General features: G+C 43.9%; 1 protein-coding gene across 13 annotated transcripts in view; it reads left to right on the top strand.

The window, feature by feature from the left end:
* Sh3kbp1 (SH3 domain containing kinase binding protein 1) overlaps window positions 1-22,520 on the top strand; it is a 337,374-nt gene extending 314,854 nt beyond the window's left edge. For 5 of the 13 annotated variants that reach the window (XM_013350581.2, XM_013350583.2, XM_026784802.1 and 2 more), the window contains 5 exons: window positions 7,770-7,879; window positions 11,310-11,438; window positions 15,500-15,768; window positions 18,082-18,145; window positions 19,172-22,518. In XM_013350581.2, coding sequence (XP_013206035.1) covers window positions 7,770-7,879; window positions 11,310-11,438; window positions 15,500-15,768; window positions 18,082-18,145; window positions 19,172-19,213 — 614 coding nt within the window. In that variant the 3' untranslated portion in view covers window positions 19,214-22,518. Of the gene's footprint in view, window positions 1-7,769; window positions 7,880-11,309; window positions 11,439-15,499; window positions 15,769-18,081; window positions 18,146-19,171 lie in introns of all 13 variants that reach the window. The other 8 variants (XM_026784809.1, XM_026784808.1, XM_026784807.1 and 5 more) reach the window with 4 other exon arrangements.
* Window positions 22,521-26,815: the final 4,295 nt, after the last annotated feature.

Here is a 26,815-nt window from a genome sequence, read left to right as displayed (position 1 = left end):
AAAAAAAAAAAAAAAAAACTTTCGTCTGAGGGGTACAGCTTGCTCGTACTGATGCCTTGCCAATGACCTTCAGACAGCCTTTGGGACCAGGGATATGCTGTGTATAACCCAAGCCAAAGAATGGGAAGGTTCAGTTGTAGTTTGCACTCAGGTAAATATGTGGGACAGTATGGGGCGCATGTGCGTTCACATGTCACTCTGGCTTCCATTCAGGGACACAAGTCAAGATCAAACGTAAATTGCTATTATGGGTAATTTAGAAACCCTCTGCATTTCTCAAATGTGTGCCAAAAAAAAAGAGGTTGGTCTGAGGGTCAGATATTTTATTCCACAAAGCAAATGAGGCTGCACCATATACTCCTGCTAGCTTGCCTCTTTACCCACACAGTCCTTGTAAGCAGTTTAACTGCTACCTGGTTCTTCTGAAGGTTTAATTCAGAAGAGGCCCTCTCCCTTCAGCACCTCAAGCCTGTCCTGAGCGCCACCCTTCTAGCTCAAAGTATAGGGGTGCCATGAGGTGAACTAGGCCAGCCTGAACACCAGCATCCCTTTCAAAAGCCGTCTTTGGGTCCTACAGGACAGGGACTAATGATGGGCTGGATCCTTTTTTGTTTTTGTTTGTTTTCTTTTTCAACATAAAGTTTCTCTATGTAGCCCTGGCTATCCTGGAACTCACTCTGTAGACCAGACTAGCCTTGAACTCACAGATCCACCTTCCTCTGTCTCCCAAATGCTGGGATTAAAGGTGTGCACCACCGCTGCCCAGCTCAACTTGGTCCTTTAAAGGGCTTTTAGCTAGCTGGTTTCACTTACAGATCTCACTGTTAATGGGTCACATTAGAAGCCACGTACTCACTCTATCTATGCAGCCCTGACAGGGCAGTCCTGGCTTTGGCAGCTCATCTGTTTATTGTTGTTGTTGTTGTTTTAATTGTTTTTAGGATGACTGGTTTTACTTTTTTTACTGAGCTTGGAAAAGGGCCACATGCTTGCCATGTTGGATTTGCAAAGAGACTCAAATTTCCTTTCCAGGTATTTTGATCACTTTTCTCTTATAGACAGGGTATTCCTATTCTACATCCAGCCTGAGGCATTAAATGTCCCTGCCTTTGCTGCATGTTAGAGACCGTCTTCATCCTCCACGGTACAAATTTGCAGGCATACCCCGTAGCTTCAAAGAAGTCTAACTCAGCAAACAGACTTCTATCATAACCTTTGCTACATCCACGGAAGCCATTAAGCTATAGATGTATGTAGAAGCAAGCAGGGAAGAGGTGTCACTCAGCTTTCAGACTGTATGGAGCATTTATTTGGCTAGAGGCACCCCTACCTTCTACCTCCCGGTTGTGGGTTCATAGGTTGGCAGAGACTGATTCTGGCTTTCATTTTGCATAAGCATATCCTAAGGAGTTCATAGCCTGAGGATAAGATGGGTTTGTGCATGGAACGTGGTTTTGGTGGAGTATTGGCAAATGTGTTTAAAACATGTATCCTCTTGGCAGCTGTGCTAGGTGAACCTCACACCTAGATTATGAGTGGAAACAAAGCGGCTAATCTGTTCTCTCTTTATGGATTCTGGAGATGCAGGTGCTAATCACTGCTCCTTTTTCCCTTGGTGACTCTGCTGCCACGGGTTTCTATTTGAGCTCTAAAAATGGGTCCCTCTTTGCAATTTGCACAGAAGATTTTCCACAGCCACCGAATGGCTGATGTGCTGATGTGTGGGGTGAGAGTTCCTTCTTCCCACTGTGGCTTTTGATGTTGCTTCATTGTAAAGAAAGTGTCTGCAGCCCTGTGGTCTTGGAGTTTTCCCATTTAAGCCTTATAAAACTGCCAACCTTGCTCCTAGATCCCTGTTCTCAAATCTTGCAAATTCATTAATAGCCCGTGAAAACACAATTCCACCTGTGGGCTTTAAATCACACAGCCTCTCATCATGGAAGAATAGTCCTAAGAAGCTGATGATTCAAGTAATTCATCCCCTTCCCTTCCTCCCTTCTCTGTCTGGAAAACAAGGCTAGCAAGGTTGTTTGTTACTCTGTTAAACAACCACTTTTGAGTACTCATTCACGAGCCAGGAATGACGGTAGGCCTGGGAAAAGAGATCAAAGCCACAGCTTCTTCCTGGGATGGTGAATGAGGCAGATAAGTCAGCATGGAATGTCAATACAGGGTGGCGAATGGCGAGGGGGGAGTCATGTATAAGTGGGAGAGCAGCCAACCCAGGCCCTGGAGTGCAAGTCATGGTGTTGGTCTTCCAGAACGCAGAAGGAGTTAGCTAGACAGATAATTTCAGGCTCTTTGTACATTTCTCTCTAGTGGTAATCTGTTGAATGGCAGAGGACCCAGATTCCAGGCCAGATGCTGCAGCAGCCTTAATGATAAATGGGGGGGGGGGCACATAGAGAAGATGGCTTCTGGAGATACTGGGGGATGATGTGTCCATTCTCAAGTGTGGAGCAATCAGCAATAGTGAATAACCAGATCCCGAGCATGAGTCTGCACAGCTCTTTTAGTGACAGCTGGCCTGGCTGCAACTTTGGACTATTTTTCCTCTGTGTTTTCCAGTGGATGTGCTTTAGGTCACCTGTGGTCACTGGGACCATTCCTCTCATCCATGGAAAAATGAGGCTACATGTTCTAATTGAGCTAAATAGGGCATGACTGGAGTTTATGGAAAACGGGCAGTTCCTGGTGCCATGAGGAGGCTCAGCCCTTTCCAAGCGGACTCCGTCGTGTCCAACATGAATCACCGCCATATGTCCACAGAGGGTTCCTCTTCCAGTTGTCACGAAAGCCAAGAACCTCTCATCCTTCTGAATCGAGAGGGGGGGGGGAGGGAGGGAGGGAGGGAGGGAGGAAGGAAGGAAGGAAGGAAGGAAGGAAGGAAGGAAGGAAGGAAGGAAGGAAGGACTCAGTGATAGCCAGCTTAATCGTTCTGGACTAGCTTATGGGCATTAAAACCGTTTTCATTAGGAGGAAAAATTTCTCAGCCAGGCTGAGAAAGCGCATATCAGGTTTCAGCCTGATTCACTTCAAAACCGCCATGAAAATGAGGACATTTTCTTCACACCACAATGAGTTAGTCATGGAAATTCTTCCTTAATCACCGCTACCATGGCCACAGTCATGAGGAGCATGCCCTGGGCCACTGAAATTTTACGTGACAATATTGAAGCGTGTATTTCCTTCCCTGCCAGCAAGTAGAAGTATGTGCCAGTTCTCAGTCTGTGGAAACATACCAAGATAACCTGAGGTTCTCCTTGCAGCAAGGAACCTCATCACTGGGGTATCTTTCTTCATGGCAGTTTAGTTTGGTTAGTGCTTAAAAGAACGTTCTTTATAAGCTAAAACTGTAAAAATTAAACTTGGCTGAAATGTGCATTAAGAGGCTAAACGTGGTTCCCCTGAGGGACTCTGACCCTCCTCTTACTGATGAGTGACAGAAACGAGGCAGACTTCTTGGCCATCTGTCGTGGAGATGCTTGCTGAGTGTGGCCAGGCTCCAACATGCCTAGGTCTTTTTAGTCCAAACCTCAGCCAATAGAGCTAAGTGAGCCAGCCAAGCGCTTTCCCTGCTGCCATGGCACAGAACGCTGCCTTCTGCCCTGCAGCTGCCATGTTGTGTCCTGCTAAGAGCCACGTTTAGAAGCTATACTCCCAGAGTAGGCATTTTCCTTCAGATATTTCATTCATTCATTTGTTCCTTCTTGCCGCAACAGAATATCAAGCATATTTTTCCTAGGAACGAGGTAGACTTTGAGGGTAAGGCCCTGCCTTCCTGGCAGCCCAAATAATAGTCAATGGGCACCATGCTTGTAAGTCATCTGAAGAATATAATTTATTAGCACCCATTACATGAAATTTCCCCTGGGTATGACATGGACAAATGTGTCCTCCCCCAGATAGGTCACCAAAGACAGACCAGAATATGATTCTGCCAAAGTTCAACTTGGGACCAATGAGTTTATTGGGCTTACACAGCATGGGTGATGGGTTACTTATAGGGGCATGAGTAACCCCACAGCAGCCATACCACCAAAATATCTTGTAGCATGATTAATAAAATCCAGAGACAGAATTGGGGTTCAACATAAAGGTCAGAAAAGCAAAACAGCCAGTCATTGGCTCTCTTTACCTCTACTTCGGTCTGAAACGGCGATCCTACCTCCAGGAATCTCAGAATGAGACTGTGTGTGAGAGCGGTCTCCTCAGTTTTATATTCTTCACTAGTGCTGGGATTAAAGATGTGTACTACCACCGACCAGGTTCTGTGGCAAACTAGTGTGGCTACTGGGATTAAAGGTGTGTGCCACCATTGCCTGCTCTGTCAGGCTGATCAGTCTGACTGTTTTACTCTCTGATCTTCAGGCAATCTTTATTTATTAAAATACAAATGACAAATCACTACAATATCTCACCTTCCATAGCTGTATAAATGGAGCCCTCCTCAATTAATCTTCTCCCCTCTACAGACTCTAGAGCAGTGCTTCTCACCCCTGCTAATGCCGCGACCCTTTAATACAGTTCCTCATGTTGTGCTGACCCCAACCATAAAACTATTTTCATTGCTGCCTTGTAACCATAATTTTGTTACTGTTGTGAATCATAATATAAATAACTGAAATTTCTGATGGTCTTAGGAGACTCCTGTGAAAGGGTTGTTCTTCCCCGAAGTGTCGAAATCCACAGGTTTAGAGCTGCTGCTCTAGTACCTCCCAAGGACCATGAAGTCACATATTATTAGGGCTAAATAACATACAGTGGCCTGGAAAACATGAGGGAATAATTGGAATCTTGGGTGAGGGTCTATTGATCATCTCCACCCCCTCCATCTATGAAGGGGTGAGTATATTGTTAGCATGGACCATATAGCATGGCCTCAGGCCCCTGCAATAGAAACAGAAGTTTCCTGGTGTGAACTTAGCCGTCTCTGCGTGCTGAATCCATCCCAAGGTGAGCCCAAGGTGAGCCCATCTTCTCCCCTAGTGAGCCCATCTTCATCCCATAGTAAGCACATCTTCTCCCCTAGTTTTGGCACCCCTCTCCTATTCCATTCTGCATGCTGCACCATTTCACCTCTCCCCCCTTTTCCCAGCTGTAAGGGTGCCTCTCTGATCTGTTATCAACTATTTGAACCTGTAACCAAATGCTTTCAGCAAGGGCTTCAGTATCGCTGTAGCTTTGCTGTGGGGCTAGCCCTCCTTCACTGGGTGCCGGAGGACCACTTCACTGAAGAGATTTACTCCCTACGACTTGCCTTGACAGGCTATGTACTCCCAGGGAACAACCCAGCACTGGAAGTGGGAACAGGAGGCTCAGTTGGCCAGTGCTAGCTACTAGCCGTATTGGTGAGCGCCAGGTTTGGTGAGAGATTCTGTCTCAAGAAATACGGTAGAGAGTGATTAAGACAGCCAACATCAACCTCTGGCCCCTCCATGTATACATGCCTTTCCCTTACTCTTTCCCTCTCTCTTCTCCCCTCTCTATCCTTTCTCTCTCTCTCTTCCCTTCGCTTGTCTCCCTGGCCCCATAAAATAATTGTCGACAGGAGTCAGCTCTGGCCATCCAGCAGAGAACTAGTCAATTGACCTTCAATTATTCTTTAATCACTTCACCCTGCTCAGGTTTTGCCTCTAAAGCTTGTTTGGGTTTCCTGGACAGGGTGATGATATACATCAGGCTCAGTCCTGAGATCTCCCATCCAAGGTCCCTGGCAAGGGCTTATTCCTTGGAACTTTCAACAGCTTTCTCTTCTACTCCCTCCCCTTGCTGTCTGCCAAGCTTCTGATCCTCTGCTTTGTCTCCTTGCTCCTCTCCCTGAAGCTTCCCCTGTCCTCCTCAGCCAGGCCCACCCTGACCAGCAAACCGCCCTAGCTGAGACCCCGTTTCCCGCCCCACCTCCAGCAGCCCCCACCTCCTTGGCTAATCTGCTGTAGGCATTGCATGGAGAATGCATGTTGGGGGTGTTTTATGTGGCACTTTCCTATGATAGCAACAAACAGGAGAGGATGATTTGAGGAGGAATTATTCTACAATAGGAAATAGAATAAATGATGAATTGCAGTGCCACCAAAGATTATATAAAAAGCATGGAGAACTTTTAGAGACATGACATCCAAGGTTAAGTAAAATAAGCAGAGTACAATATGATATATAACATGAGTTATGTCTTATTTTCAAAAAGCCTGGAGGAAAATATACTGAAATGCTAACAGTGGTTGTCTCGATGTGTTGATATTATCACAGACTTTCTTCATTTTTTTTGTTACAATTTCACATAAAATGCATGAAATATGTATTACTTTTGTATCTAAAAAACTGATTTTAAAACGATGAATTGATATGTTGATGTCACATAATGGCTTTTTTCACATCAATCCAACTGTATAATAGGGAATTTCTATTTCAGACAATACATACTTGATAGAGCTAAGTCCTGGATAGAGCCCAGAGAGGAACCTGTTGGGAAAATCAGAATATTTAAGGGGAAGGCTCCTGAGAGGGGCCAGCCCAGCCAGCCAGCTCTGGATAAGTATGTCCTAGCAGTATGGTACTGTGCCTTCCCCAGCCCACCCAGCATCCTCCTGGTTCCCTGCTGAATCATCTGGAGAAGTAAGACCCTTTATGAGTCACTCTTGGGTGCTTGATGCTGATTGGCTCCTAACTAGCCTCAGAACTCCACTGCTAAGTTCTCTTTGTGTGATGCTTGAAGGTGTTTCCCTCATCCCAGGAATAATGGTACCTAGTTCCTTCCCACTGCTCATTCCTCTGAGCCTCTCATTTCCATCACCCTTGCTTTTAGCTCCCAGAAGTCCACAGAACAGGGGAAACCCCTTGCCCTGCTCACCGACAGTGGCAAACTCAAGGCAGAAACCTTTCTCCTCATACATGAGGACACACGTGACTTTCTGTTCATCTGATTGCCAATCACTAAGTTTAAGTGCTTTGAGGGTGAGGCTCATCTCTGCACATTTGCTGGTGTCGCCTCAGGAGCTCTTACCCTGGGTGGCACAGAGTGGCTGTCGGATAATAGCAGTGTTCAAGGTGACGATACATGCCAGCAATTCCAGAGATGCAGAGGCTCAGGCGGGAATATTGGGAGTTCAAGGCCAGAACTTATTTTTTAATGATATATTTAAGATGCTTAAATATGGAATGAATGGATGTATGGACAGACAGATGACTGCTGGAGAGAATGTCACCACTGAAAGATGATTCTGAAAACAGATAGAGCCAGGCTCAGTGCATTATCCGAGTCTGGTCCCCTTGCCTAGGAGGTTGGTCTAACACGTTGACACCTGATGGCCTGACTGTTGTAGTACAAATAGATGAGACAGCTCTGACATCTTGTCTTCTTAGAATCAACAGGAAACAGCATTCATATACCCATTGCTGTTATACCATGTGATAACTGTCTTTTGTGCCGAGACTTCAAGAATGTCCTGTCTACTCGAATGGTTAGATTTGTGAAATAGAGAAGAGTCCTCCTTTAATCCTTATTCTGTAGCTTTTGAAAGATTTATGAATGTAACTGCCAAAGGGAAAAAGGCAAGAGCTTTTTCTCTCTTGCTTACTAGCATGCTAAGCTTGCTAAGCTAGGAGGAAATGGTTATTGCATTCCATTTGAGTCCTTTATTGAATGACCCTAGGGTATCAATAGCCTTTGTAAAAGATAAAACATAATCTAGAGTGACGGGGTGCTTATAACAAGGGCCCTTTCTCCTTCTTATTTTTGTTCTTAAAAAACCTGTTTCATTTCGTTTTAGACCTAGAAGGTTTTGACTCTGTGGTATCATCTACTGAGAAACTCAGCCACCCAACCACAAGCAGACCAAAAGCTACGGGAAGGCGGCCTCCATCTCAGTCGCTCACATCTGTAAGTGTCTCTTTACTTCTCTACAGCTGAAAAGCAAAAAGGACTGGAGATTCTGGATAAGGACTCTTCAAGATATGCTGCCTTTTCTATACCCCAGAAGAGGGAAGGGGAGAAGGAGGCCGCCACATATACTGCCAACTAAAAATATTTGGAGAATCTTTTGAATCGAGCAGTATTGCTTTCTGTTTGCTCTTTGTGTTTCTGCCAGCAAGGTGGCACTCCCTTGTTTCCCACTTTGCTTCTGTCTCTCTTTAGACCAGTTCTTGTTTGAACCTAAAATGAAATTGGAAAGCAAAACAGAGAAATAGCCTAGTTTGGCCTATTAAGAAGACAAAGCTTACTCAATAAATATTTGCCACGATGCAGTTGCAGCCAGTGGCCTGAATCTTCCCAAACCCCATCATCAGAAGGCCTCCAAAGAAACCCATAGAGACCTCCAAGAGGTTGTGTTTAAGCTTTTGAAGTACACGGTCTATAGAAGAGACCAATGAGAACACTCAATGATAACCCAAAGATGGTTGCTTTTGTCTGCGCAGTTTTAAATAACTTTTTAATTATGAACCTACTATATTCATTGTTGTGCCAAATTTGAGCAACATGACACATAAGGAAGAAAATAAGTTTTCCAAGTCCTGCCACAAGAGCAAAGAACTGCTATAGCCACTTGTATATAGCCTTAGATTTTTTGAAAACTTTCATTCTTTTTGTTCAAAACTGGGATCATGTAATATAGGCTGTTTTCATTTTACTTCCACCCCTAAACTTAAACTGCACACCATTCCCTCCAATCATTACCATTTCTTCCAGAACGACAAATTTAATGACTGCCTACTTTCTACAGTGTGAGCATATAAGAATTTTTCTAGTGAGTGTACTATTTATTGCTGGATTTTGATGATGAGTACAAGTCTTTGTTATAAGCCATACTGACATGAATGTTGTTAGGTTTGGGTTTTCTGAATGTGGGGCACTGGTAAGTATGTTGCCTTGCTGTTGCCATTAGTTACAGACTCTCCCCCACCTCACCCCCCCCACAAGAGGTCATTTCCCTTCCACAAGCAGCGTGTATGTGTTCATTTGTTTTGTCTACTGATTATCAGTCTGTCACATCGCCTTGTCCTTTGCAGTTCTAAAGCTACACCAAGGAATTTAACCATTTGCAGTTTTCTCAGGATTTTTCTCTTTTCGCCTCCTCATCAATCTCGCCTGTGTTCATATCATTTAGAGGAAAAGAGAATGCCACTTCCTTCGAGCCTTTTCTCGCATATCTACTGAGTCTGGAAGTATGGCTTGAATTGTCCTGTTTTTCTGCCCTATATGAACCACACATAACTTTGTGTTGCTACATTTTTTGAGATAAAGACTTAAAGAAGTGGCTTCCTTTACACTCTTTTAGAATTCTCTGGCAAGCTGCCTTCTTTCCTTTCTCCTGTCCCCATTCAACAAGCCCAACATGCACATATACACCCAACCTATCTGATTGCTTCTTGCCATGTTTGCATTCCAATTTCCCAATCCTACCACTTCTGTCTTCTCTTTAAATCCTTCACCATTTTTGTTTTCCTTCCAAGTTTTCGTAAACCTTTAAGGTATAAAGAGCTTTGTGTCTCTCCAGGATTAAATATTAAGTGGTTCAAATGATTCCCCCTTAGCTCATAAATCCCATGTTGAGAAGTTAGGGATTTTAGGCTACACACAGTTGTTTATTTCTTGGTCGACATATATTCAGAGACATCTATCTCCTGTGGACAGGACACTGTGGCAGATACCAAGGATCTAGATGGTAATGAGAAGTACATGGTCACTGCCTTTAAGAAGGCTTACTTTGGTGACTCTACATCTGGCATCTTATAAAAAGTGATTTTATTTGGACGTAAAACAGAATACCTTGGTGCTTTAATGATATATAGTGAGCCGATTCTTGCCATTCATTCTTATCCGTCCCCATTTGGGTGGACACACTAAATTATTGCTCACTCTTGAAATTAGCTCCTGTGGGGTTTTCATAGCAAATGGGATTAGTGGATAAGGACATAGTCCTCAAAGGCCAGTGCGGGAATAACTGAAGAAACACTAGTTATGGTTCCCCGGCCTGGGGCAGTTTCCTTCTAATAGGAGCTCAGGCAATATGAGTTATGTAAAAGGAGGCTTTTTAAATAAAATCTTGAAAAGATCCATATATCACACAGTGGTTGAGTAGGTAAGCCTGGATTACTAAGAAAGCTTGGTGTGGGGGGTGCATATTTTAGGTAACTGGATTTTCAGATTAAATGAAGATTAACAAATAAGACTTCTAGAAGCCAAACCTTGGCTGAAAAATACCCCTAAATATTTTAAGTTTCTGTCTTGGTAAACAGGATTAAAGGAAGGAAAAGTATTTGTGAGCATAATTTTTTCCATTTTTTTCAAATGGTAATTCTAAAAAGAACCATTTATCTACCCCAGGTTAGAAAGCAAGGGAGTGAAAATGAAGCTGAATTTGAGCTCGCTCCAACATATTTCTAGAAGACTCTTCATTTAAAAAAGAATCCTTGCACCAGGGACTCTTTATTTCATTTGTTTTCTTCTAAACTTGAGACATTCTAGCTAAGGAATTCCTTGTGAACTAGAGAATTCTAGTGACTTGCTCCCCACTCTTATCTTTTGGGCGTTCACAGTGATTTCACAGTGAGGCAGAAAGGGCAGAGGTGTCGAACTGTATTTTACCCATTGATGTTGCTGTTCTGTATAAACCTTAGCAAATACACTCCAGAATGGTGCTTACTGTTCATAGTAACGAGGGCAGGGATTAGTAGCAGATACCAAAGGAAAGGTGAGCTTATGCAAGTGGACAGGGCTATGCTGTGGGGCTATGTAAATGCCTATTACTCTTGGTCCCTTGTCTCTAGAAATGCCCTCCTCTCAAATGGATCTTTGAAGGCTCTTCCGTCTACAGCAGATGTAGTAATTCTAGAGTCAAGGAATAGGGTGCAAAGACAGATGAAGGAGAGGAGGATATGAGGCAGTTTCCTATCAACTATGGGTCATTTTCTCCCATGCTGCTAGCCCCAAAAGGGCTGGGACCACATATGGCATATGGTCATTGAGCCTGCAGTAGCAGCTCAGTGTAAGGCACACAGTAAGAAATGTTTGGAGAAAAGAGAGACTTGGAAAGGCTGTACAACAGATGCTTACATGGTTGAAGTGATTGATGGGCATCAGGGGCAGCTCCCAGTTTAGCTTCTTGGGGCTTGGTCCAAGTCCTGCTGCTAGGGAGCCATACGGTTATCTGTTGTAAGAAGATAAGAGCATCCTTTCCGCTTCACAGTGTTATGGAGACGGATCAAAAAGAAGTGCTGATTGCTTTGGAAAGCAAACAGCATCACATTAACAAAGCTGTGTCAGCTAAGGTATGATTCTGACGAAGGCATTTTCTTTTGGCTTTATCCAGTCCTCCCTTTCAAGCCCCGATATCTTTGACTCCCCAAGTCCCGAAGAAGATAAAGAGGAACACATTTCGCTTGCGCACAGAGGACTAGACGTGTCGAGGAAGACTTCCAAGACTGTTACCATATCCCAAGTGAGTGAGCGGCCAGGGTGAGGTGTCCCTGCCCTTCCATGCATGTACTAACAATGGGTTAGAAACCAAGCAAGATAGACAAACAGACAGTGGGGATGGATGTTTGCCATTCTTTAGTGGTAATGATTACTGCAGTCATCAGAATCCCATAGATGTGTTACAGAGTCCCTGAGCTGTGCATACAAGTGTTTGTTTTGCAGTTTCTCTTGTAGTCCACACTCTTCACAGTGTCACATGTACATCTGCCAAAAGAACCCTCAGACACTTCTGCCACCTGATCAACTTCAACAGTTGGGGAACACCTCGACAGACTTTATTAAATGCTGTGCTCTCTGCTCACAGACCTTCTCTTTTATATTCAAAACTGGCAAAAAAATATTATTGGAAGATTTATTTTTAATTTTATATTTACATGGTCTCTTAAAGAAAAGTTGTCTGGGATTCATGGTCTAAAGTAAATGTATAATCTAAAGCATTTTAATTTTACTCCATGCCCAGAGAATGGTAAAGCTGATTTGAGTAATTTGATATAAGAAACAAAGAAAACATTGTTATGCTGGTCACCAGCCATAGTCCCACCTGCTGGGGAGGTGAGGTAGGAACAATGACTTGACGGGCGGGGAGTTTGAGACCAGCCTGGATAGCATAGTGAACACTCCCCTTCTCAAGAGAGCCATACACACACAGGGATGGGGGGGGGGGGCAAAGATAAAGACCAATGGAGAGAAGGGGGTGAGGAAAGAAAGTGTAACTCAGTGGAAGAGCACTTGCCTGGCATGTGTCAGATCCTGGGTAAGATTCCCACTACAAAAAGGACAACATTTAGCTACTGAACACAGCTTTGGTGAGTAAACATCGTATACACGTTCAGATCTTCCTACAAATAAATGGAGACTTTAAAACCACATCTTCTTGTATTTTAAAAAAAAGCCTCAAGTAAGATTGTTTTCTTGGAACATTAGCAACATTTTAATGTCTATAAGCACAAAACCATAGTTATTTGGAGCAGGCGTTAGCACAAACAAATCAAAGATTGGAGCAGATTTTCCTCCTCATAGATTCGAGAGTTTGCATTATGGATTTTTCTTGACATCTGATACAGTAAGCAAAACGTGATCCTATAAAGCAGATCAATTTTAATAACCCACAAAGCCAAGGTATTCTTCCTTTTCAGAGGATTCTATTTACTGAAATTGGATTTAAACTAGTTTTGTTGTTGTTTAGGTGGTTTTTTTGTTTTTTTTTTTTTTTTTTTTTTTTTTTTGGTGTCTGTAGGCATAACTTCAGTTTCCTGGTCTTGGTCATCCTAGGGATGTCTCTACAGTGACACCTACTGGCGAATAGTGGCTTTTCATGTTTCTGGTCTGCACAGCTCTATCCCATTAGCCTATTTCAGTTCCCTGGAGTTGTCAGGTTGGATATTTCACTCCTTCAGGAAATTCCACTTGAACTAATTTGATCAAGGGGTGTGATGACCTAGACCATGTGAGGGACTAAAACCCTATTTGTTAGCTGCAGTGAACTGGTCTGAGAGCTCATCAGACAGAAAACAGCAAAAGAACTATTGATCTTGGAAGTATCTGGAAGCCAGTTATGGGCACTGGTGGGTCTTGAGAGAGAGGTAAGAGAGGATGGGAAATGGAAGAAGTCATGAAGCCTTGGATATATAATATAAATAATATAAACAACAAAGAAAACAAGAGAAGAGCACAGATCTTCAGACTCCATCAGCCATAGACACTGTGCCTGGCCGAGGATCTAACTGGTAAAGGGGAGTTGAATTCCAGCTCTGATGATTATTAGATTAGATCTAAGACTTGAGGAGCTTTCCCTATAAGCCTCAGTTTCCTGCTTGGTGCAATGCATGTGAAAGATGATCACTGTTTACATTATAGAGCTGGTGTCCAGGGTGCAATCAGAGTTTTGTAAATGTCGGTTCCTCTTGCCTCGTACTATGACTCCTCCTAACAACAGAGCCCCGGCTGGCGGAGCGCTCTCCCTGGCAGCAGAGAGTGCTTTTCCTCAATGGTAACTTGGCAGAGAAAAGGCGAACAGAGAGACTGGGAACGATGGCCCATCTGCTTTTGGCACACTCTGCCCAGTCTCTGCCTCTAGCACAGCCTGAATCCAGACTCTACCTCCTTGCTGCTGCCGTGCCAGCTGAACCCCTCCTTGGCACCTTCCCTGGGATGGCCGGCTGAGCGCCTGCTGCTGGAGGAAATCCCATGGTTGCTGTGCCAAGCTTCACCACCAGCCCTGGCTTCGCTATCACTCACCTACTCTGCTCCCCAAATCCTATCCCACTACTTTGCCCCCCATCAGTGTACCTGCTCACTTGCCCTTGCTTGGGCTTCCCCTCTGCGCCTGCCAGGAACTTGTACTTCCTCTCATCCAAGACTGATGCACAGCCTGTGTCCTCCTTGGGACACCTCACCATCAGGCCTTTCCCGCCTTTCCATCTTCAGCCTGTCTGTCCATAGGCTTCTCCCCTAATATCTCATGCAGCTCAAGGTCTCACTCATCTGTGAAAGCAAATAAAACCTTCCTTCTAGTATATCTCCCCAGGAAGCTTCTGCCTGAGTTCACACCCCCTCTCCTCCCTCTTCCTTCCTCAGACAAGTTTGCGGAAAGGATCTTCATTTTTGTCGGCCATATTGCTCAGTGCCCATTCATTAACTGGTCTCTCACCACTGGGTCTCTGTCTCCATACATATACTACCAAGTGGGTTCCATTTTCCTCTCAACCCCAGTGACACACTTATCCAACCTTTATTTTCCTCTAGGGACCGCCCCTAAGCCAAGGCCTTCCGCTGGCCTTTCTTCATTCCCTCTTACAATTTCCCAATTGTCAAGAGCTCTCTCTTCCTTCTCTTCTTGCTTCATTTTAGAATTCCCCAGCTTCCACCATTGGGCGTCTTCTCATCTCTCTTGTATAGACACCCATGACTTCCTCTCCCTTGGCCCAGCTTATTATTTTAGTTGCTTGCTCTGGCCATTGGGCATACCCTGTCAGTTAGCCCTCTGGTTTCTAAAAGTCAAAACCTAAAATGATTATCTGGGCCTTCCTCCATGAAAGGTAGAGCCGCCTGTTCCTTCCCTCTCCATCTATGGCCCTGTGATTCTTTCTTTACCCTCTAGTCTATGTAGGTCGTCATCTCTCTGACAATGGAAAGCTGAGCTGAGGGCAGAGACTCCATTGACTTTACCCAGTCCCCACTCCAGTACCAGGAGTGATGCCCATGACCTTTGTTAGATGTGTCTACCTTACCCACATCCCTCAAAATAGGCTTCATTCTAGGTCATCACCTAATCATATACTCACCGTTTCTAGCTTGCATGGTGCCAGAGTCTCGGCAGATCTGTCTGTTGCCAGGCTTGTCAACTCTCAGGCCTTTCTATCCCCCACAGCGCCCATGAGGTATGCAGGGTGTGCGGCCATTTGAACCATTCCGTTCTCGCCCTGCCGCCAGCATTACTGCTCCCTTTATCCGAGCCAGGACTCTCACTACTATGTTTTGCTTCCTGGTCTCTAGGCCATTGTCTAGGACCTCCCCTCCTCCTATAGCGTCTTTCTCCAACAGCCTTCCCTCGACAAGATGAACTCTTAGCTGCTTGCTCCTTCCTTCCTGGAATGTGGCTGCTTTGATGTGTTTCTGGGACTCTCTGTGCTTCCTCCCTCTTGTGCTGCAGTGTATTGCGTTGTCTGTCTGCCAGTGCCCCAGTACTTTCTAAGCTCCTAGAGGCCAGGAAAATGCCTTGCTTACTTCAGGCTTTTTAGGGCTTAACAAGCCACCTTGTACGTCTCGGTGTATATGAAACCAATCTGGGACCGTCTTGCTTAGAAAGAAGATGGAATTTAAAGTACATGCAGGTAGCCCTTGGGCGGCGGTCTATCTGTACCAAGTTGGCCATTGATGGCTTGTGAGCGAAGGAATAAATGAGTAGTGTGTGGAGACAGGTGTGGGCTTGGGTGTTGAAGGTTGGTTTGAGTCGCCAGGACAGGGAGGCAGCCCCTGCACAGATCCCAGGCTCTGGAGTCTCTCCACCTTCCCTCCTCACAGGTGTCGGACAACAAGGCATCCCTGCCACCCAAGCCAGGGACCATGGCAGCTGGCAGCAGTGGGCCAGCCTCTCTCTCTTCAGTGGCATCCTCGCCCATGCCATCCTCTTTGGGAACAGCTGGACACAGAGCCAATTCTCCGTCTCTGTTCAGCACCGAAGGAAAACCAAAGATGGAGCCTGCAGCCAGCAGCCAGGCTGCTGTAGAGGAGCTTAGGACCCAAGTCCGGGAGCTGAGGAGCATCATTGAGAGCATGAAGGACCAGCAGAAGTGAGTGCCAGGGACCCCTGTGCAGCTCTTTCCAGGTGGCTTTCCACTGGCTCGCCATGGCCTACTTCTGAAAGCTTGAATCTCACTCTGCCCTGAGGGTGGGCGAGGCTGAACACTGATAGTGGCAGCAGAGCTTAAAGTGGGTATGGGCTGCTAGGAGTGGGTATAAACTGCAACAGGCCTATGTTATATTTAATTATGTTATTTTTTAAAGAAATGTCCCACCTACTATGTGCCTGCCAAGTTTTCCTGAGGTTGGACTGGTAGTTTAGGGATTGTCGACTGCTTTCCTAGGCCCTAAGTGGTATCCATACAGATCTGGATATGTGTGTTTAAATAACTATGCTAATGAATCGTAACTAGTTTATGTCAGGTTATAACTAGCTGTAAGCAGAGTGTTACCAGCAGTGCTAGGACATAGTCTCAAGTATGGGGGACCATCATGGCATTCATCAGGAGTTGAACAAATGTACTGTCACTGTGTTTGCTGCGATGTTTCTGAAGTTTTTGTCCCGTTTCACAAATGTACACATCTAATTCCTCAAAACAAAGGGAATGCAGCGCTTAGAGCAGTCCAAAGAACAGAGTCCCAGCTTTACAGACTGAGTCGCTTCATTCAACTTTATTATTTTGAGTTGGAGAAGGCATTGGGCTGTAGGTCCTATGTTTGCCCTCTTTCAGACTTCAATATTGTTAATTCATGTATTTAAGGTCCAATTAATGTATCTTAAGGTAAAGTCAATTTGTGGGATTTTGTGAGAATTAGTGAAAACATACCAGTGACCTATTATTAGAATAGTTTCTGTAGAAAATTGAACTATATATGGAATGGTGAAAATATCTGCAATGGGCCTAGGGAGATGGCTCAGTAAGAAAGTCCTTACCACACAAACACGAAGACCTGAGTTCGGATCTCAAGCATGCATGTACAAAGCATCTGTAATCCCAACTCTGGGGAGGCAGAGACCAGAGGATCTTGGGTCTTACTAGCCAGTCAGTCTAGCTGAATCAGCAAGCTTTGAGTTCAGTGAGAGACCCTGCCTCAAGCAGTAAGGTAGAAAGAAATTTAGGGAGGCACATGATATCATCAACCTCTGACCTCTCCACGCCCATGCGCACACAAGGACTTGCACATACACATGAACATGAAAAAAAACATGAACAAAAAGTGACTATAGTGAAAATTATTCTGTAAGTACCCAGTGGTTATAAAAGAGAAGTTAGAGGAAAGATGATGGACTACGAACCTGGGTACTGGAGTCTAGTTATTGTGAAAATCAGGCCACCAGTTTGTCCCTGAGTTTCCCCATCTTTTCCTGTTGGGAGAAATTTCACCTAAGGAATTGCTAAGGTCATCTCCAGACCTGACATTTGAAGGCTACATGTTTTGGTAACAGCAAACCTTTCTGTCTAAACGAAATCTTAAGAAGTAACAGTACAAAGAGAGAATGTTTGGGGGAGGTGAGCTGGTTCAGCCAGTAAAGGGGCTTGCCACCTTAAGTAGCTTTCTATTGCTGTGATAAAGACCCTGACAAGATCGAACTTAGGAGGAATGGTTTGTTTGGACTACAGGTTACAGTCTATCATCATGGGAAGTCAAGGCAGGAACTTGGAGTCAGGAACTAAGGCAGACACCATGGTGGTGGAGTGTTGCCTAAGAGCTTGCTCCCCATGACTTGCTTATCCCACTTTTTATGCAACCCAGGACTCACCTGACCAGGGGCAGGCAGCACCGTGCCCAGTGGGCTGGGCTCTCCCACATCAGCCATTAATCAGAAACACTCCACAGACTTGCCTAGAGGCCAATATAGTGGAGGCATTTTCTCGGTTGAAGTTCTTTCTTTGCAGATGACCCTGACTTGTGGCAAGCTTACAAAAACTTAACCAGCACACCATCCAACAACGTAAGGCTGGGATGACCTGACTTCAGTCTCTGGAACCCACATAAAGCTGTAAAGAGAGAACCAACTCCACAAAGTTTTTCTCTGACCTCTGCACAATGTAGAATGCATGTTCCTGCTCCCATCACACACACACACACACACACACACACACACACACACTCACACACACACACACACACACTCTCACACACACACACATGCACACACACACTCACACACACATACACACACACTCATACACATGCACACACACACATACATCCTGGGGGGGGATTAAAAAATAAATTATTTTTGGTCCATAGTTTCTTTGCAAAAAGGTCAGATAGATTTCATAGTGATTATAGATTTTCTTATCTCTCATTGGGAAACTCTGGGCTTCGAGTTGATCCTATTTGCATTTGCTTTTCAGACGTGAGATTAAGCAGTTACTGTCAGAGCTGGATGAAGAAAAGAAAATTCGGCTTCGGTTGCAGGTGAGTCCCTCAGCGCTCTGCTGTCCATGAAGCCTGAGCTCAGTTGGTAATGGAGCCAAACTTAGGGCTTCCAGTTGAAAGGAAATGATTGCCTCATACTTTTTAATTCCAGCACTGGGGAGGTTGAGGAAGGAGGCTCACAGGTTCCAGACAAGCCTGGGCTATATATAGTGTGAGCCCCATGGGCAGTCTGAGCTACCAAGTGAGATCCTGTCTGAAAGGGGAGGGGGGGTTGAAGAAAAAGAACATGACTGACGCCCTGAGAATGTCAGAGTCGTGGAGTCTTATATTCTATCTTTACCTGAGCTCCAAACGCTCTTGGGGAAGGAAGAGCTGAACCGACATACTCCTAGTTGGGGGTTCTAGTTTGGAATTTATTTTAAACATATCATCTGTAAATATCCCCTCCAGTTTATAGGATAATATAGGATGCCTCATCATACTAAGTACCAGAGAACATGGTAGACCAGAGGCTCTGTTGTTAGCTGGGGTCCATCTCCATATTAGCCTTTCACTTTAGCTCTTCTCCCCAGTGGCCCTGTTAGTCCTTCCATGGCATCTGAGCTCTGTCCCCCTCTCGCCACTGATCCAACCCTGTCCTGACGGCTGGTGGAGATCTTGTGGTGGAATCATGATGCCTAGAGAGGATAGGAAATGCTCCCCATCCTGTTGGGAGTGCTTCCACCTCCTTTTTAGGGTCACTCTCAGATGGTCTTGATGGCCTGCTCCGCCCTCTGGCCATGAATCTAGGGTCATTGCTGCTTTTGATCAGCTTTGGAGCCTAGGAACCCGGGAATGACTAGGCGCACTATTTGCCAGGGTACTGTGCGTGAGTGCCTGGTTTCGGGCTTATATTATTTCTGGCATTGTTATCAATACTTAACTCAGATGTCATTTTACCAGTTTCAGCCCTAAAATTGTCAGCTTGAGTCTTTTCTTTGCATTGATGAGGGTGATTATCTTTCAGCTTCTCTAGTGCAGCTGTTTCATGATGCCTGTGTTTGCTGCTTTCCCCCCTCTTTATAGATGGAAGTGAATGACATAAAGAAAGCGCTTCAATCAAAGTGAACACTTGATAATTGAGATGTTACATTTTCACCCTGAGTCCGAGACTCAAATTTTCTGCCCCAGCCAAAATCATCTTGTGCCAAAAGATTAAAGGTTTGCCTCAACATGTCCCTGTTTGAATGATTAGCACAAAAGTCTTGATAGCACAACACAAATTCCATCCAAGAGGAGACTCTTTCCCATGGTGTCGTCCTGGGTCTGGCAGTGGTTGTGATTCATAGCCAATTGTGCTAAAGGCTTTTCTACCTTGAGATCTCCTGAGAAATGAAAACTCAGGCAGTTTAGTCCAGAGTAGTACTATTTTGATGATATTTTCCATTAATAAAATGTAATTTCAGATTCTTCGTTTACAGGCTTTATAATTTTATGATTTTTTTTAAACCGTGTTTTGTCACAGATGCCCCTAGTGTTTGTGCTAACCTAGTCAAAAGCAGGTGTCTTGCTCACTTGCTGCAGGTGGAATGAACGCCACCTGGCTTTGTATTCCCCTTTAGGGTTCTATTACGTATGCAATTTGACGTCCAACCCTTCTCTTTCCCTGCCGGCCGACCCCCACCACTCGAAATTTTAGCTTATATATGATGGTATATTTACAAAAAGAGAAAGAGAAAATCTGGTATTTGCAATGATCTGTGCCTTCTTTCTACCACCCTCTTGATTGGAGCTTTTGTGATGCAGCTACCATAATTCCAATAGACAAAAAAAGACAAAAAAAAAAAAAAATCAGCCACTTATCCTTGTCCACTAGAGGCCGCTGTCTTCGCAGCTTCTCTCACCATAGCCAAAGGTCCTAAGAGGAGACAGCTGGCAAGTCTGGCCTGCTTTTTGGTACCAGCTGTGACTTTTCAGTTTCGCCCACTTTGAGGTTGTTCATGAAACTAGAAATGTCATTCCAGCTTGATTGTTTTATCATCAGCCAAGTTAAACCCCTGCTTCCTGCCTTTTACACCTATTGCGTGAACAGAATATGCATTATTAAAGCAAAAATAAATAAAAATAAAATGCAAATAAAAACGGGGGGGAGTCGGATTATTTCCTGCACTGGGTTATGCGTGTGTGTGTGTTATTGTTTAAACTGTATTCACAGTGTCATTTGCCTTGCGCACTTGTAACCCCCTCCTGAGATCCAGGAGAACAGGAGGAGGGTCTTGTGGAAATGTAGCTATTGGATCTTTCCTGCACTTATGGAATTGCTTTTTCTTTCACAGTGAAACTGATGTTTGCTTGTCTGCTTTATCTTTATAGTACATGAACAGTTCAGCCTTAGACTATGTAACTGTTTTCTCATCCTTAGCTGAAAATGGGGGGGGCATCCTTTACTGCAAGATCGTTGATGGGGTAGAGGTGGAAGGGGTGGTCCCTTGATGCTTCCCAAATATGTTTGATGTGTTTCTAAACTGCTGCTTTGTCTATTTCCTGCATTTTATAGTGAAACTACTAAACATTATTAGATTTTCACTACCACAAAGAATGAGAATTGATGACGCCGAAGGAATGATGCAAAACCCCTCACGTGATATTCATCACTGAAAATACAACAAATAAATGTCTCTTCCTTTTTCTCCTTGTCTCCCTCCCCATGCCTTGTTCTCACTTGCATACTTGTCCTTTCTGCTCGAGGCTATCCCTTCCCTCCATGTATTTACAGAGTCCTGTTGCCCTAGCCTTCATAGCTGGGGTCACAATAAGAGAAGGGAATGTGTAAAGAAATCATTCTTCATTCCCGTGTGTTAATATAGTTGCCTTTTCAGTAGCCATGGTCTCAGTGTGCTTGGGGCCAAGAGCAAAAGGTTTCTACAAGCAGTGTAAAGCATTCCTGTTCCCCTTCACTGTGCTAAGCCTTTCTGTATTACACTTGAAGCCTTCAGAGATTTGCTACCACCTGTTCCAACAGTGAGGACTAGATTCTTGATGTCTGAATTTCTCATTTGTTTGTTAGAAAATTCCTATTGATGATATAGCATGTTTATACAGAGTGAGTCAATTTCATTAAGAATGAAATTGAGAGATTGGAGCATCCTCAATCGGTGCTGGTAACATGGAATGTGGAGGACTGATGTCTTTTCCTAAGAGAGGCATTGGATTGCTTTTGGGGTGTACAGAGACACAGAGAGAGACAGAGAGAAAGTGATTATAGAGAAATGAGCTGGTTTATCCAGCCTCATTACCATCCCTTAGGCTAACCAGCAAGAAGATTGTGCGTCACAGAACTGGATGAACCACTACCCAAACAGCCACCATCTTTACTTTTGACCACATGGACCCATCAAGAATACTGAAAAGCTTGGAATGATCACTCTTTTGAAAATTAAAATTCCTTTGCATTTAGCATGGACTCAGCCAGGCATCTATGGAGATTATTTTTTTGCTTCATTTTCTAAAGTTGTATTTAGAAAAGTCTTACGTATTGTGCTTTGTAAAAAAAGATGTTTAAAATGAGAATTTGTGAAAATATTTTTGTTCAAAGTTGTCATGGCCCAAGAGGAATGATGTCTTGGGACACAAACCCCTTTTCTCTATTTTACACAATTTGATTACTCTGACAGAAATGTCCTTAGAAGACACGAAGTATTCCATTAAAAATCTGTGCCTGTGAATTTCATTTTTTAAATTGTTAGATTTTACATTCCTACCGAAGCATAAAATGCTAGCTAGGTATAAATTCTTTTCAGTGTGAAAACCATTAAATTATCATTATTGGAATAATTGTGTAAAGCCATTTTTATTTGTACACAGCCCTCAAGGCAGCATATTGAAGTACATGATCCATTTTCCTCCAATAAGAACATCCTGTATCCATCATCACATTTGTCTGTGGTTAGTAATGGTGTGGTTTTATTTCCTTTCACAAGCAGTTCCTTTATGGTAAGACTGCAGGGTGTTTAATTTATTGCTCATAGTTGCCATGGTTTGTATAAAAATAATCTCCAGGTTCCATAAGGACTTTTGTATTATAACCTGAGGTCATCGCAGTCATTTTTTTTTGCATCAGATTAGGTTTTAGTCCTTTAGTTATTTTTATACAAAGTAATGTCAAGATGTTTCTGCACTAAGAGGGCTTGATGAAAAGCACTTCCCGTTGGTTCTGTACAAATGAAAAGTGGAACAAAACAACACATTTTATGAGTGACCGGGTGCTCAGCATGGCTGATTGCAGCAGCTGACAGAGGGAAGGTTGAGTGCTCAGGACTTGGCTGAGTGACGGAGGTGCTGTTCCTAAACCTAGCTTGGCAGGGTCTAGGCAAAGGACCCTCTTTCTCATCCAGAAACAAATGTCAGTTGTATTAAGGACTGATAAGGAAATTCAAGACCCTTGAGATGAACCACCCTTACCTACCATGCTGAATTTTGTCCCTAGCTCACAAGGCTTTGTTTCCAAGTCATAGATTTGAGGTGGCTCCTGGACTGAAATGACCACACATGGAGAAGGTACAGCTCTCTGCGAGGTTTTTGTGTCTTTTACTTTTAATAAGACAGACCGTTCTTAGTAACAGCTGTGGCCCTGTATGCTCCCTTGTGAGTTTGGTATTCACAGCAATAGGAATTTATTATTTGCTTTCATACAGGCTCTCCCTCAAGCTTGCCGCAGTACTTCTGCCTATTCAGTGCTCTACCTCACAGCTGGAGGCCACCGTGCCCGGTGAGTGATAGGTCAACCAAACCATAGAACAATGTCATTTGGTTGTAATCTAGTTTTTGACAAGAGAGGTTGAGTTTTCTCTGCCACTGTTTTTCCACGGTGCCAGAATGTATCAGATAAACTCACAATGTGCAGTGGTTTCAATGACAGCAATTGACCAAATACTTTCACTCTCCTTGATAATCCTGACCAAGATGAACCCACGTTCTTATATTCCAGTCTTAATTATTAACTCTCAGATCACAGATCACACATATACACATATTGATGTGCACTGGGAACAGAATGCTTGTAAAGGGTTAAGAGGCCGGAGAACTCCAGAGGTTCAGAGGCCCGGGAAGCAGGAAAGCTCACAGACATGTAAAGTCTCTGATGAGAGACTGCTGGTAGGCACAGGTTGGAGAGTGAAACCGCACAGTTGAGTCCAGATCCAGAGATGGAAGAGGAACAAGTTCAAACAAAGGACTTGGCAGATGGATGGCCAGCATGTCCAGATGGGCAAACAGGATAGGAAGATGGCAGCTGAATTAGGCTGTGTGAACAGCAAGGACCGAGCCCAGCTGAAGCCCCTGTGACAGCTGAGGGTGCCCTCTGTGGGTCCTTGATGCATATACTATGTGACGGTCAAATGACAAGGTGGTGGAGACCATGGCTTTTGTCGTGCTAGGTATCCATCTCTTTATATAGAGTCACAACGTTTCCTCGGTCTAATGTCTCCCTTAAGTTCTTGAGCATGGTTTCCCTGATGTGATTCTAATATGTTCATGTGTCCCTGAATTCTCAACTCATCCCCAATAAACGTAAAGGGGGGCACCCCTTATACTCCAGGAGTAAGTTATTTATCAGTCTCTGCTATGTGGGTGATGCCGGACAGATGGTGCTGTTCAAATATTTCCTCCAGGTGCACAGTCATCTTCTCCCATCAGAGTGGAGTTTCACAGGGCAAGGCACAACCTGAAAAACCAATTTTGTGCAATACAGAGTAACTCAGAACAGGGTACATGTTGACCTCGATAGAGCCATTCTGTTTAAATGGAAACAAGTTTAAATTATGCAACTAGGAAGTCCTGAGTACATCTGTACCTTACATGATGCCCCTGAAGACTGTGCCTAGTTCTTCAGGAAAGAAGTTTCTTGGCAGGCTTTGAGGTTTGGTGGGGAGAAGCCTTAGAAATCAAGATTTCATTATTTCTATTAATTAAAAAATAACTCATGAGGCATCTACCAATTTTAAGCCAATTTAGCTGATGAAACCAAACACAAAAGTCACAAGGAAATGACATTATTTTTAGGTTGTCCCCCAAAGAAAAAAGTAGGGAGACCTTAGAAAAAAAGAAAAGGATTCTTTCCAAGCTTCACAATTATACGCAGTCTAAGCAAAGCAAGGGCTGGCTGAAGCTGAAGCTAGCTCTGCCATTGAATGTTCAAGGACAATAACTTGTATGAGAAATGTTCCCCTTTCTTCCTGCCTTGAATCCAGAGAGAGCTTTGAAATTGCTCTGGTGTTCTCGGGGTGATTTCCTCAAAGAAGGTGAATCTGGACCAAGAAAAGCATGTGGGCAGAGAGGGAGAAGTGTCAATGGGACCTTCAGGTCTGGAAGTAAAACCAATTTATTTTCTTAATTCTGCGGATATGGGGTGGGATGCGAGAAAGACCAAGCAGGTTAGAACTGAGACTGCTGAATGTCAAGGTGATGGAGGGTGCTTCACTTACTGTTAGCAAAAGCCTTTCAAATGAGTCACCATCTCCATCTCTTAAAAAGGTTTAGAGAACCAGAGCAATGGCTATTACAGTAGGCTTAATAGCTTTTTTTCCCTAGCCATGAAGCTAATAAAGTGGGAGATAAAAAATATGAAGAGAAAGAAAAGTGGACTTCAAGCTCATTTTAAAAATTCCCTTTAATTATTTTGGTCTCTCAAAATTGAGGTTCTTTATATATAGCTTTATTTTCTACATCTCTGTCATGATGTTTTCAAAAAACTATTTGTAATGGCTGTGTAAGATTCACTCTGTAGTTATAGCAGAGAATGTAAGAGTCTTTCATCTGACATGTATAGGGTGGTTATGATGTGCCACCCTATACATGTCAACATGATGAGGGGTTTAGTCCCTACTATCAAGAAGCTTAGAGTCAAGTGGGAGTTGAGAGCAATCAAGTAAGTAAGAAAATCATGGTAGGAATGAAAACATGACACCCAAGTCCACAGAACAGGACCCAGCATTTGCTGCAGGGGCAGAAGCCACCAGATTCCCTAGAACAGTGTTTCTCAAGCCGTGGGTCTCGGCCTCTTTGGCTTTAACCCTTTCACAGGGATGGCATTATCAGACAGCCTGCATATCAGACATTTACATTACGATTCAGAGCAGTAGCAAAATGGCAGTTATGAAATAGCAACGAAAATCATTTTATGGTTGGGGGTCATCACATGAGGAACAATTTTAAAGGGCCACAGCTTTAGGAAGGCTGGGAAGCACTGCCCTAGAAGAACACAGAAAACTAACCTAGAAAATATGACCAATTTCTGGTGGGTGCCTGAGTGTGGTTTGACTGAGACACCAATCTTGAAGAGCACAGATGGGGGAGAGGGGAGGGTTCTGTACCTTCCCAGACTTTCCTGCAGGAGCCTTGCCTGGATTCAGGAGTCCTGGGGAAAGTCACAGAAAGCTCAGGGAACATGAAGAAACCCACACAAACCCTGTTCCCTTAAGGAGCAAGAGGCAGTGTAAAGGTAAGGATAGGGTAAGGATTTTGAAGAAAAAACACTGCGACTGAAGAGAATTCACTCAGCCATCCCCATCAATTTCATGTAAAAGTATACTATAATCTGCAGGGAAAAGGACTTCAGGTTTATAGAGTAAAACACTGGTTAGTGCTCACTGAAGCTAGAGGGTAATATATTCCTGTAGGAAGGGCAAAAACACTTGTGAAAGCTTTACTCCTGAGACACAAGCCTACTGTGCACTCTAAAGATATTAACAAACCCAGCCACCACGCTCTACCAGCATGGTAACTGGCCTCCAGGGAAACAGCAGAAAGGGTACATCCAAAGCTAAAGAAGGGACGAAAGAGGTCACTAAAGGAGGAGTGGAGGTGATGGATCATAGGATAAAGGGCTTACTTGCTTAAGCACAGACGTGATTTCAGACCCTTAGCATCCACTGAAAAAGCTGAGCATCATGGTTTGTGCTGTTAATCCCAGTGCTGGGAAGACCAGAGAATCCCAAGGACTTGCTGGTCAGTGAGTCTTGCCAATTGATGAGGCCCACACCAGCCAGTGAGAAACCTTGTCTAAAACAAATAGAATTGAGTGCCAACACATACAAATGAGAGAAAAGGGGAAGAGGCCTACAAGAATTGTGATTTCTGATGTCCATAGGAAAACAAATATTAGCCACCCACACAACCCGTCTTCTGGGAGGATTAACAGCAAGTCCTGCACTGAAAATTTATTGTTGTCATTCATTTTTGTGTATAACGTGCCCAGCTTTCAACAAAAACTTACATGGCATGCTAATAGGTAAGTAAAAGCAGTCAGAGGAGACAAAGCGATGATCAGTGGTAGACTTATTGGAAGCATCAGAATTTGAAATGACTATGGCTCTTCTCCGAAAACTCTTTGAGGAAGGCTGAAAGTGTAGTTCAGTAGTAGAGCCCTTGCCTTCATGTAAAGGGCCTTAGAGTCAATCCCCAGCACCTCTAAAATATGAAAAGTAAGTATTTAAAGTTGAGCACATCTGTAATCCAATAAATTGGGAGGTGAAGGCCAACCGCAGCTACTTGGTGAGTTTGAGCCCAGCCTGGGCTTTCTAAGACCCTATCTCAAGCAAAATGAAATTTAACAACAACAAAAGTCTTTTGTAGAATAAGTAGATATCATGTAAGATAAGGTATGCCATTAAACAAACAAACAAACAATTCAAAAAGCTCTCTTGAAATAAGTACACATCATGCAGGATAAGC

The sequence above is a fragment of the Microtus ochrogaster genome, chromosome X (assembly GCF_000317375.1).
Source record: "Microtus ochrogaster isolate Prairie Vole_2 chromosome X, MicOch1.0, whole genome shotgun sequence".
Lineage (NCBI taxonomy): Eukaryota > Metazoa > Chordata > Mammalia > Rodentia > Cricetidae > Microtus > Microtus ochrogaster.
This window is presented reverse-complemented; position numbering and strand designations above follow the sequence as displayed.